The sequence below is a fragment of the Dama dama genome, chromosome 20, assembly GCF_033118175.1.
Source record: "Dama dama isolate Ldn47 chromosome 20, ASM3311817v1, whole genome shotgun sequence".
Taxonomy (NCBI): domain Eukaryota; kingdom Metazoa; phylum Chordata; class Mammalia; order Artiodactyla; family Cervidae; genus Dama; species Dama dama.
In genome coordinates, this window is record NC_083700.1 from 76,507,467 (window position 1) to 76,521,222 (window position 13,756).

The following is a 13,756-nucleotide window of genomic DNA, read 5'->3' on the forward strand; positions in this document are numbered from 1 at the left end:
ACTGGTTTTGCTCTTGAGAGGGAGGTTCAATGAGTTGGAAGAGAGAGTGGAAAGGAGAAATGAGGCAGCTCTGTGGCAGGAGAAAGCAGTGTGCTATTGGAACTGACCTCCCAGACACCCTGTAGTTTCTAGAAAATACTATGAAATCACAAAATACTGTGTATGGGCAGCTTCCTTGAAGAAGCTACGCAAGAGGTCACATTGTGGGTGAAGGATAATTTGGGGTAAAACAGAGTTATCCTAGATGGACACAAGGCCAAGTGGACTGGGAGCCTCCTCACTGACAGGGCACTCAGCGTTGAGGATTCTCAGGAACCCTGCCCTGAACTTCAAATGCATACACCTGACTGCCTCTCCACTTGGGTGAGAAAAAAGCACCTCAAATGTCAAGAATCCTTCACCTAAATCTCTTCCTCCCCAGAGGCTCCCTATTACAGGAAATATTCCCAGCATTCAGTGGATTGCTGGCTATGGGATCTTTTTCACTTCTCTGTGGTTTCAGTTTCAAATCCGAAAGCAAGTATTGATGGCTCTGCTTTGAAAATCTACCACCAGGAAATCTCCTGGTGGTCAAGTGGTTAGGACTCTGTGCTTCCACTGCAGGGAGCATGGGTTTGATCCCTGGTCAGTCAGGGAACTAAGATCCTACCTGCCATGCAGCATGGCAAAAAATAAAATAATAACACTAATACCAGGCTATATAATTTTTAAAAAAATAAAAATCTACCCCAAATCTTCTAACTCAATACCTCTACCACTACTAATCTTGTTAAGTTTCCTGTCACTTCAGAAGACACTTTCGGGAGCCTCCTAGTTGGTCTACCTGATTCTGCATGTGTCTCAATATTGTTTATTCTCCACACAGAATTAATTTGTAGAAATGTAGGTCCAGTCATCTCACTTCCCTGCTTAAAACTGTCCAGTGACTTACCCAAATCTTTACAACAGCACAAGGGCTCCCTGTGACCTGGCTTCCAACTTTGTTTTCTATTCCTCTGCCCTCCCTGGCCTTCTTGCTGCTCTTTGCGGTTGACTGGCACACTATCAGAGAAGGCAATGGCAACCCACCCCAGTGCTCTTGCCTGGAAAATCCCATGGACGGAGGAGCCTGGTAGGCTGCAGTCCATGGGGTCCTGAAGAGTGCGAAAGGACTGAACGATTTCACTTTCACTTTTCACTTTCTTGCATTGGAGAAGGAAATGGCAACCCACTCCAGTGTTCTTGCCTGGAGAATCCCAGGGACGGAGGAGCCTGGCGGGCTGCCATCTATGGGGTCGCACAGAGTCGGATACGACTGAAGTGACTTAGCAGCAGCAGCAGCAGGCACACTGTATTTTCACGGCCTTTGTATTTGCTGTACCCCAATCCAGACCATTAATAATGGGAGAAGCTGGGATTCCAAACCAGGTAGTTGAACTCCAAAGACACTGCTCTTAACCACTGTCACTCACCGACATGCAAAGCTACCCGATACTATATTATATATCTTTTCATTTATTTTTTATTTTCTCTCCCTCTAAAATATAAACTTTATAAGGACAGGGCCTTTGTCTGTCTGGTTCATCACACATTGCCTGGCATGCAACTGGCCACTCTATAAATATTTGTAGAAAAAATGAACCTTAGCTGATATCTGTGATACAATGGCTGACACATGCAGTTTAGATGCATTATTCACTAGTCTTTACAAAATCCTCACTTTAATGTGGATAAAACTTTGGCTTGAAGTAGCTAAGTAGTTACCTACAGTATATAGCTAAGAAGCTGACGAGCAGGGATTTGAACTGGAATCAGTTTACTATTGGAGCCTAAGCTCTTAACTACAGGACTGTGTTTGTCCTTCTACTCCAAGATTCTGCTTCTCCTTCTCCATGGCCTTTCCATGTGGCATCAAGCTACACCAAGAAAATGATTAATTTGTTTGGAGAACTCAGAAAAACCTTAAGAAAACAAAAACACCTTCATATCAAGAAATTATACTTTTTGTAACTGAACAGTAGTGGCTCAAATTTACAGTTCATTCTTTAACAAACTGTGAAAAATTCTAAGAAAGATGGGAATACCAGACCACCTTACCTGCCTCCTGATAAGCCTGACATGGAACAATGGACTGGTTCAAAATTGGGAAAGAATTACCTTAAGGCTGTTTATTTTCACACTGCTTATTTAACTTATATACAGAATACATCATATGAAATGCTGGGGGTGGGGGGGCGGGGGATGAAGCTCAAGCCAGAATCAAGATTGTCAGGAGAAATATCAATAACCTCAAATATGCAGATGACACCACCTAATGATAGAAATTGAAGGGGAGCTAAAGAGCCTCTTGATGAAGGTGAAAGAGGAGAGTGAAAATGCTGGCTTAAAGCTCAACATTAAAAAAATGAAGATCATGGCATCTGGTCCCATCACTTCATGGCAAATAGATGGGGAAACAATGGAAATAGTGACAGACCTTATTTTCTTGGGCTCCAAAATCACTGCAGATGATGACTGCAGCCATGAAATGAAAAGATGCTTGCTCCTTGGAAGAAAAGCTATGACAAACCTAGGCAGTGAATTAAAAAGCAGAGATGTCACTTTGCTGACAAAGGTCTGTCTAGTCAAAGCTATGGTTTTTCCACTAATCATGTACGGATGTGAGAGTTGGACCACAAAGAAGGCTGAGTGCCAAAGAATTGATGCTTTTGAACTGTGGTGTTGGGGAAAACTCTTGAGAGTCCCTTGGACTGCAAGGAGATCAAACCAGTTAATCCTAAAGGAAATCAACCCTGAATATTCATCGGAAGGACTGAAGCTGAATCTGACACTCCAATACTTTGGCCAACTGATGTGAAGAACTGACTCACTGGAAAAGTACCTGATGCTGGGAAAGATTGAGGGCAGGAGGAGAAGGGGACGACAGAGGATGAGATGGTTGGTTCGCATCACTGACTCAATAGATGTTAGTTTGAGCAAGCTCCGGGAGATGGTGAAGGACAGGGAAGCCTGACATGTTTCAGTCCATGGGATTGCAAAGAGCTGGACATGCCTGAGCAACTGAACAACAACAAAGATGCAGAGAAATCAAATGGATGTCTAAGACCCTCAGATTCCATGATGTTGCAGAAATATCCCTTTGGAAGGAATCAGGAAACCTTCTAGTGAGCAACTGTATGTTATGGTTTGCATTACATCCCCCTCAAATTTATACGTTGAAGTCCTAACCCCTAGTATTACTGTTCTGTGCTCAGTTGCTTCAGTCCTGTCCCACCCTTTTCGACCTTATGGATTGTACCCACCAGGTTCCTCTGTCCATGGGTTTCTCCAGGCAAGAATACTGGAATGGGTTGCCTTTCCTCTTCCCCAGGCAATCTTCCCCACACAGGGATCGAACCAGGGTCTCCTGCATCTCCTGCATTGCAGTCAGGTTCTTTACCGCTGAGCCACTGGGGAAGGCCAGCCCCTAGTATTGCATTGGCCAAAAAGTTCATTTGGATTCTTCCCTAAGACATTATAGAAAAACCAGAATGAACTTTTTGACCAACTCCAATACTTCAGAATGTGACTTTGTTTGAAAATAGAGTTCTGGCAGGTAATAGCTACTTAAAGTGATATTGCAGCAGAGTGGACCCTTAACGTGTTATGACTGGTGATTTATCAAAAGTGAAATTTGGACATGGATGTGCACACTGAGACAACATCATGTGAACATGAAGGCAGAGACTTGGGTGCTGCATCTACAAGCTAAAAATGCCAAAGCCTGTCAGCAAATCGCCCAAAGCTAGAGGAGAGGCAAAAACAGATTCTCCTTCGAAGTCCTCAACACAAATTGACCTTGACATTGTGACCTTGGACCTCTAGCCTCTGGGACTATGAGACAAAACATTTCAATTGTTTAAACTATCCAGCTTGTGGTACTTGGTTATGGCAAACCTGTGACACTAACATACTCTGTTATCTCAAGCAGGTCACTGGCCACCTTTGGGCCTCAGTTCCTTTAATTATAAAAGGAACTTTTGGTTCTGAAATTATATAGCTGATAATTTCAGGGCTCTGAGATCAATACATTTTTTAGTTTGGAAAGCCTGAGGCTTTTGGTTTTGGAAAGCCTGAGACCTTTTCCAGGTCTTTCACTCTTTCACAAAACTACTTGATTCACTTTAGTTTGCCCAATGTATGTTTATTCCAGAAATTGGATTGGGTACTTGAAGTTCCATAGGGAATAAGATCCAACTTCTGATATCAATGAGTTATAGTCTTTAGGGAATGACAAAAACCTAACTTAAATATACAGTAATAGGTATTAATAGTTAAAACATTTCTTAGAACTTTATGTATATCAGATCGTATCGTTCTCACATAATCCATTATGAGCTAGGTATCATTATAATTATCTCCATTTAACAGATGATAAAGTTGAGGCACAGGGGAGTTAAGGAACTTGCCCAGGGTTATACAGTTAATTAATGTCAAAGCACGAGATGTTCTGGAATCTCAGATAAAGTGACCTTATCCCAACTTAGGGATCAGCGAAGTGTCTTGTTAGAGGTCACCTGATATGAATCTTGAAGGATGTAAGAGAAAACTAGGGTGCAGAATCCTTGGTAAGGGGCATAGGCTGCACAAATCATGGGTTGATAAATAGGATTTGCCAGACATCTTTGTCCATCTTGGCTCATAGGTTTTAAAGCTCATACAATCAGTGATTTCATCATTCTTGAACAACATGGGGCTCAGAGAAGTAGCAATGAAATTGTAGAAAAAGCCTTGGGTTTATTATCCCCATCTGACAGATTTATAATCCCCATTATACTGCAGCCCAGTGAGTAAGTGACTTATTTATGGCAGGACAGGTAATAAATGAAGGAGTTAGAATTTGAACCCAGGTCACTTGGCTCCAGAATCAATACAATAAACCACCTCCCTTCACGTGGACTCCATTAGGCTTCCTTTAGTGGACTGAGAATTACAATGACCTCCAATTTATTTATATCAAAATAAGCTTGTGGGAATAAGTCAGGGAAACACCATCCAGCGTGTATGTGTGTGTGTTTCCAACTCTGACAGTTCCTAAGTTTGTAAATCAGTCTTTAGCTCATGTGCATTTTGTTAAGCAAAAGTTATCACTCTCAGCCTTGGCAAAGATGCCTCAGTAACTTCTGCTTCTACAGTAGCTCCCGGCCATCAAGTGGGAGGACAATTACACTTATGGTCTATGTTTTGGAATCAGAAGATGAACTTTCTTTTAGATTGACCTCCACTGTGGTTTTCCTGAGAACATGATTATGATTTTATGATCTGGAAGGCAAGTGATGAGCAAAACAACAGCACATTGTCAGCTCTGGAAGTGCAGAGCTTACTCATCTCTTATCCCTCCCCTTGTTTCTGTACTTGAACCAGAGCATGGCCATGGTGAGTGCAGAGTGTCTGAAGACAGCTGGGGTGAGAGAAAGCTGTTATTTTCTGAATGTTTGTTTCCCAAAAATTTAAATGTTGAAATCCAAAATCCCAAAGATAATAGTATTAGGAGGTAGCACTTTTGGGAGGTCTCTAAGTCATGAGCGTGGAGCCCTCATGGATGGGATTGGTGCCTTTTGTGAAAGAGGATACAGAGAGATCTCCAGCCCCTTCACCAGGTGAGGACACAAGTGAGCAGGCACCAGCTATGAAGCAGGAAGTGATCTTGCTAGTATATTAATCTTTGTCTTCCCAGCCTCTAGAACTATGGGAGGTAAATTTCTCTTGCTTTTAAGATACACAGTCTGGAATTTTGTTACAGCAGCCTGAACAGACTGAGATAAAAGCCTTATCTACAACCGTGCTTCTCTCTTCTGAAGCAGTTGATTCTCCATTCAGGTTATATGTTAGAATTACCTGGGGAGACTAAAAAATCCAATGACCTGGGCTCCACCCAAGACCAATTCAAACAGAAATCTGGGAGTGAGAATGGAACTCAAACATCAGTATTTTTCAAAATATTTATTCTCCAGATGATTCTAATTTTGAACCAAAGGTTAGGAACTACTCTGTAGGAACAGACCTGCAAATATTTATAAATATTTATAGCTCTAGATATTTTGAAGTCACACGTGTGGCTATTCTAACCAATTCACTTGTCACTCAATCTGTAAAAGCTTAGAGATGGACAGGTGCAATCAGAAATCAGGGATGGTGGCAGAGAGCTATAAACACTACCTTGGAACCAGCAGGCAAGTTGGTTCTGCAACAGTGGTCACCTTCAGTCATCTTCAAAAAGAAATACAGTAATTTCAGTTTATTGAGTGGAGTTCTTCTAGAGCAGACCCCCTTCCTAGTTCACAACCACTTCCCTTTGTGGTTTAAGTATCATGGGCTACCACTGGTTCTTATTTGCAGCCTTTGTCAACACACACACACAACTTTCTCAGGATAAATTTTTTTTAAGTTGACTTTTTCAACAAAGTGTTATTTTGCTTATGATATTTACATAGTTCTTTCCAGAAAGAAAAGCATAACCATATGGTCATCAGGAGACTCCATGGATCACTGAGGTGACCATGAGTGTCAGCACTCCTTGCATTGTGCTTTAACGTGACTCTTTGGGCCTCAGATTCTTCATGTGTCAAACGAATCAATAGGACTATCTGACTACATCAAGCTAACGTTCTGTGAGTCTAGGATTCACTTTTCTAGAGGGTCCAACCAAGGGGGAGGTTACCTTTATTCATCTAGCAGATTAAACTCTTCAGATTATTAAAGGGGCTTTGTTTCTTCTAGTTCACCATCTCCCTTCTTGCGCCACCGACCTTGTCGAACAGTTGCTAAAAAAGTAAATGTTCCAAGCTAGGGGACTTTTTGGACACAGATTATGAAACTTTAGGTGTGATGTTGGCCAAGCTAACTGGGTGGTTTTCTTTGTGGGGTATGGTAGGAGAGAAGAGAAAAAAATATCTGCTTTTAATGAGTCAGAACTAACCATGAAATAATTGGGCCTACAATCTAATCATGCTTTTGTTTATTCACCTCATATAAAAGTCTCTTAAGAATGCATTTGAGCACAATATATAATAATAATACTATAACATACATTGTGAGAAACTTTGGAAAACAATAAAATGTCCACCTGAAATAAGCAGTGTTCATAGACATAGAAACCCATTGGTCATGCACATTTGTGCCATTTCTTGAAGTACTGAGTCACAATGCTGAACTGAAAGCATGAAATAGATTTTACAGAGACTGAAGCCAGTCAGAGGTCTAACAAGTGTTATCAGAAGCTTCACATTTGCATAATTTACTATGTCAGTTCACATTTCAGTGTAAAGTTCACATTGTTTTATTGTTTGCTTTAGTAATTAATTGGAACATTGACAATCCTGCTTAATGGCAGACTGGGAGCTTTCTCTTCAAAGTCAGTAGTTTGGGGACTCTCAGAAGAATGATTGGTGAGTTGCTTGTTAAACCAAATGTAGTGTTTCTTGTTAAACTGAAGCCTCAATTATAGTAGAACTCAGTTAAAACTCAACTCAGTGTGTACAGATCTGAATAGAACAGGGGTAAAAACCACAGCCCACTGCCCCGGCGCCCCATCAAACTATACAAAAGTAAAAGCTCAGTAGAAACCATTAGTATCTAATGTGAGAATCCTGTTTTCAAAACCAGTTTGTGAAGGAGTTGAGCAGTATTAGCAACTCGGACCAGGAAAAGGGCAGACCCAACTGGCGAGGGGGACATCTCTTCAGTGATGTTCAGGTTATATAATAATACACAATACAAAACGTTACAAGAAAAGTTGCAACTCTTAGGCAGAGTCTTCTACACAAATTGAACACCACCATTGGCAGGCAATGTTAGATATATAAATTAATAACTTACAAAACATTACATTATATACATTAAGTAATAAATACACAGTTATAAACAGAAATGGAGGTGTTAGCACAGAAGGCAGTGCAAGAGAAAGACGGCAGCATTAAATTGGAAACAGTGTAACTGGTGTGAGCATGAAGAGGGGAACAAGAGAACAGGATGGGGATCGTGCAACCCCAGCCGCACAGGGGTTCAGGACCCAGCAGGGCAATTGCCTTGTGAAGCTGAATTCTACACAGACTGTTACTGTGGACAAGACAACTACCCATTCCTACCCCTTAGTCTGTTCAACTTTATTCCATTTACAGCAAAGAAGTGCAATTCTAGAGGAGAAAAAGTACTGTTCAGAGCAGGCAGGCAGAGATCTGTTATAAGGGCAACTGAGGAGTTGTTTGGGACCATAGGGGAAGGAAGTTGAATGTGGTTAGAAGTGTAGCCTTTCTATTTGCAAAAGTAACTGTAGTTGAGTAAAAGATATTGCCCAAGAAAGAAGGAAGACAATTTACTTTCCTTTTTTTTTCCCCTCAGAAAGAGTCAAAAAAGTTTTTGTCAGCTTGTAATGCTTATCTGTGTAGAAGCTGATACTAAATTCTAGGTATTCAACAGGATTTTAAACACGTGAAAATGTTTTACAAAAAAGGCACACAGGTTGGCAGACAAGGGGACAGGTAAGCAGATTTAGAAATGACATTATTAGTCAGTTCAGTCACCAGAGGGGACAGATGCCCAAAACATAGTGCAGAAAAATCTCTCAGTTTGGTGTCTTCCACTTTCAAGCTATTCGGTCGTGATGCACAGCTGGCCTCCAGAACCATAGAAAGCTTCAGCTCTCCACTCAGCTTGCAAGCAAGGCAAGTCAACTGTGGAACTTCCTGGGCTGCTGCTATTTGCTTCACGGTCTTGCATTCTGGCTCCAAACTCAAGTAACTGGAAAGGCCGCATGGCCCTTGTCCCGTGCGGGCCTCGGCCCCCATGGTGGGCTGGCCCTACCATATAGCTGGCATGCTTGTCAAGGGTGGAATGTTCATCTCCGCATGAAGAGGGAGATTATGTGTCGATCGGGGACTTGTCTTCCGTGGTGATATCTACCTCAGTCTCTCCCAGAGGACCCCTATTTTCCGGATCGATCACACAGAGCGTCTTTGTGCTGCCAAAATAGCTGTGGCCCTCGCCATCTTTTTCGGGGCCTTCAGAATCCTCCTCTTCGAGGGTTAGTTCAAACTGAAACTTCTCCATCAGGCCTTGGCAGTCTCTGTTCTGCTCGTCCAGAGGTGGGGAGGGGCTCTGGGGTATCATGCTCTGGTACCAGTTCCTGTTATCTTCTAAAGTATCCAGAATGTCCTGGGCATCAGGCTGGACCAGGTCCGCCCAGGTCTCCCACAGGGGATGGACAATGTAGTCGATGAAACCCACCTGAAGGAAAATAAAGTTACATCTCTGTTATTGTGATGGGCCCTGGAAAACCAAACAAGCTGCCCTGCTTTGCAAGAGGAAAAAAAAAAATTACACACACACACACACAACAACCCAGCAAAGATCAAATAATACCAGATTCTGTTATTTGGGCATTTACTATATGGTACATCCTGCACTGAAGGCAATATATGCATTATAGTTCTTAATCCCAGATTGAGAATGGATATTCACCATTCACAAAGGAAAACTGAGGAGACTCACTGAGGTTCAGTGAGACTCATTGAGGTTCAGAAATATCTTGTCAGAGGTCACAGAGCCAGTAAGTGGTGGAGCTGGGACTCAGTCCCAACTTTGTCTGATTCCAAAGCCTTGTGTTGGTCTCACTAGAACTGATTACTTTTCCTCTGATGTGTGCCAAATAAGAAGTCTGGATATAACCCTGGCTGGGAATGACTTTGTCACTCCTTGGATTCTGTGAGTCATTCTTTGAAGAAGGAAGCCCCTGGTCCACTGAGCTCTGACTCAACATTCTTTCCCTGATAACTTTAAAATATGCCGCGGTTTTAAAATGAAAGGGAGCCAGCCCAGGATGACTCTGGCATGTCTCAAGTCCTGTGGAATGCTTTTGGTTTGTAGACGACGTAGGTAAAACACTTGAAAATACTTCAAGCTCTTAAACAAATAAATATCCCCTCTGTGGACATGTCTGCAATTGTTTTAGATCCAGAGGGCACACCATCATTTCCATTGGGAGAAAGAAGGAAAAAATAAGGACAATTAAGCAGTTCCTTTGCTAGTGTTCCTGTGAAGAAACATGAAGCTTATGGTTCCTTTATGGTTTACACAGGGCCTATGCATCCTGCATGTGCTGGCTCTGTGGCCTAATGCTGACCCGTCCACTGCGGGACAAACAGGAAACACTGGGGGTGGGAGCAGGGTGAGAGAAAGAACAGGCACTAGTTGAATGAGGCAATGGAATTCCCCTGTTATGGTCTGAGGAACTGGAGAGATGCTGGGTCGGGATTCAGGGGTAGATGAGCAAGGGCAACTTCTGTGCACCCATGGGGCATTACATAGCTAACTTTCCACACTGCTGGAAACCTCTTTGTTAACATTCTGGATTTGGGCCAGTTATTTCATACATCCAAGTTGTACCATATCAAAGAACCTTAGCCATACATGACTCTTTATCTACCTATTTTCTTTCCTTCCTTCCTCTCTTTCTCTCTCTCTTTCTTTCATTCTTTTCTCTGGTGTTTCCCTAGCATTAACAGAATTCACACCAAAGTCAGGGGATCTCTGATCTGCATTGGTTATAAGACCGACTGTAGATGATTCAAATATTTCTCTTCCACCCACTCTTCTTTCCTCTCTTTTAATTCTTTACGTGTGTTTAAGGGTTTTTAAATACTATTTTCAATATGTTTTCCAGGGACTTGAAAAAAAAAAAAAGCTCACGGCAATGGAGAAAATTCAATCAGCTGAACTACAGTGCAGCCATTTTCTTTCTTCATTTGTTTTGCTTTTGCCAAATGTTCAGCATTTATAAGAAAGGCAGCTTCTAGTTGCTTATTTCCTAGACCCTGGGGTGAGAGAACACTACAAATCTGAAGAGCACCTAGTCAAGGGTTTCATTACCAGTCTACACAGACAATGCTCAGCAAAGCCCATCTGTGGGAAATGCCACGGTGGACCACAATGTCATGGAAACAGGGAAACCTGTTCACAGTGATGGAGAGTGCTTTGGGTGGAGGGCAGGGATGAGCTGGTGAACTGAACCAAGAGGCTAGCTTATTCACCTGACAGCCTGCAAAAATACCTGCTATGTCTGTCTCAAAAGGCTGTTTGGAGGTTCAAATGGGACAATGTATATAAAAATTTGTGGAAAACCACACAGCAGAACATCACATATATACCATACCCCTCTGTTGCTAATCAAAGGACAGTAGGCTAATTAATTAACTAATTCACAAATAGCTTATTCTAATTAAGGCATGAGGATTTTGAATTGGCCTTAACTTAATGTGACAAGTTTTTATGGCATATTAGACTTACAGAACACTTTTATAGACTTTAAATTTTGATTGGTTTTTTTAAAAAAAGCAACACAGTGATAACTGCAAAGGAATTATATACTGATATTACAACTACATGCAAATTTGGGGGTAGAAAGTAGTAGAGAAAGAGGATAAACGCTAACAAAAAATAGTCTGAGTGATTTTGTGATAAAGGCCTTGGGCAGCCTAGAGACACAATCTGAATCATGACTGCCTGGCTCAGGTCATTTGTTTCTGAAAAAAATAGCATCTCAGCTGGCCCTGAAGCCTAGTAAGGATATCGATACTTTCTAGTGCTACATATTTTTCCTCTAGGGGCATCTCCACATCTCCCTGACTACAGTGTAATGTACCTCCAGCACAGAGGGAGTTTGTAACTTTGCATGCAACCAAAAGATGTCAGCCTATTCTAAGAAGTGTAGATGCAAACTTGGATCTATAGATCAAACCCAAGTCTTTTATGTCTCCTGCCTTGACAGGTGGATTCTTTACCACTAGTGCCACCTGGGAAGCCCGTGTGTGTGTGTGTGTGTGTGTGTGTGTATAAAATATGCATATTTGGGACACAGCACAGGACTTTGACCATGAGGCAGAAGAGATATGTAGGAAAGAGATTCGCCACCTCTGGTGATGGTGGCACTGTGCATGATTCTGGACAGTGAAAACAAGTTCAGGAAACAAGGGTAAAGACGGAGCTGGGGGAAACCTGGAGGGATGGGATGGAGATGGCAGCATTCAGTTAACTCAGTTGGATTTGCTAGGGTCATAGATACTGATCTAAACTGAGGATACACCATCCAAACTTTGATGGGTTTTCTGAAGACCGCTTTATCTCCTCACTGTTAAATTGAGTATAATGGAGAAGGCAAATGAGCCACGAGTATAATGAAACTAAATAAGTAGTTGCTTCCTTATAATTTCACACCCACATATATATGTATACATGTATGTATATATATATACACATATATATTTATATATGCTGCTTAGTAGCTCTGTTGTGTTCAACTCACTGTGGCCCCATGAAATATAGCCCGCCAGGCTCCTCTACCCATGGAATTGTCCAGGTAAGAATACTGGAGCAGGTTGCCATTTCCTACTCCAGGGAATCTTTTTGACCCAGGGATTGAACCCATGTCTTTTGTGTCTCCTGCATTAGCAAGTGATTCTTTAGCACTAGTGCTGCCACCCAGGAAGTCCATGTATATGTGTGTGTGTGTGTGTGTGTGTGTGTGTGTATAAATACATATTTTATATAATATACATATTTTACATAGGCATATTATATATAATACACATATTATATATATATATATATATATATATTTAAGAGAAAATAGCTAGAAAGAGTCCTCCAGTTCAAACATCAGCAGAGCCTACAGAAACCTTAAAAACCTTATATTAGATACCTGGGATTTTTCCACGGAAGCTGTGTGCTTATCACACATGGGGCTGATCTCCATTCCCCTCTCCCGCTCTTTGTCTCCCTGCTGGAAAAATTCCTCCATGATTCGGTCTGTCCACTGTCGATACAATTCCAGGGACTTGGTGGGGTTGCTCAGGTCTGCACAGTGTACCATGTTGCGAAGAACCTGAAATCATCAAGTTTTTAAAATCCCATAAAATTAGGTATAAATACTAGTAGAACATCTTATCCCTCTTGTACTAGTACACTTGGTACCAAACCTAAGAACATTTTAGTTGCATTATAATTATGGTGTTTGCACCAAAACAGCAAGATTACGATGGTGCTGGCCAGAGTTTGTTATTTGCCATTATTAGTGTCCCAAAAGGGAAAATGTGTCTTCTTTGATTGACAGTCATTGAATTTAAAAATTGGAAGGGACATGAGAGGTCAGATACTGATGCCATAGTTTCTTTTCCTCAGTTTGGAAAAAATGCAAAGAATTACTCAAAGTAGATGTCTTCATATTTTCCACTTGTGGAAAGAGGAGACCAGCTGAGGGCAATTTGTATAACCAAAACAGACCTGACAAAGTTCAAGTCAGTGGGATTTATATCCAAACACGAGCTTTTGGGATCAGCAGTCACGTACACCCTATTACAATGAGATTTTGCTGTTTATTTTTAGAATTAAGCAACTCAATAAGTAGAGTTCTGTTTTTCTTTGTAAACTAGAGGATCAATTTGAATATCCGTTTTCCTTTGCTTGTTCTTAAAATAAGCCTGAAATTGTAATAGTAACCTAGGACATGCAACTAAGTAAATTTGTTTTCTTTTTTTAGTTGTTGTTTCATTTAGTTTGGTGTGGCTTTGTGCTAAATCAAAGGCTTCCATCCAATACCTGTATACGATCAGTATAGTTGTCCAGGAGAAGAACACCAGAACTTGTAACTTTCTTTGTTTCTACCATTGTCTTCAGGTCGGCCAGCAGGCTCATGTGTTTGGACATATCAGTTGCTAAGACCTGGGGTTAAAAAAAAAAGAAAAGA

The 13,756-nt window shown here is 41.4% G+C and overlaps 1 protein-coding gene across 1 annotated transcript in view; it reads right to left on the reverse strand.

Annotated features, from left to right (window-relative positions):
- Positions 1 to 6,961: 6,961 nt before the first annotated feature.
- PDE4B (phosphodiesterase 4B) overlaps positions 6,962 to 13,756 on the reverse strand; it is a 428,331-nt gene continuing 421,536 nt past the window's right edge. The window contains exons 13-15 of the mRNA XM_061121680.1: positions 13,609 to 13,731; positions 12,713 to 12,895; positions 6,962 to 9,243 (exon numbers count right to left, since the gene is read on the reverse strand). Of these exons, the coding sequence (XP_060977663.1) occupies positions 8,878 to 9,243; positions 12,713 to 12,895; positions 13,609 to 13,731 (672 nt within the window). The 3' untranslated portion in view covers positions 6,962 to 8,877. The remainder of the gene's footprint in view (positions 9,244 to 12,712; positions 12,896 to 13,608; positions 13,732 to 13,756) is intronic.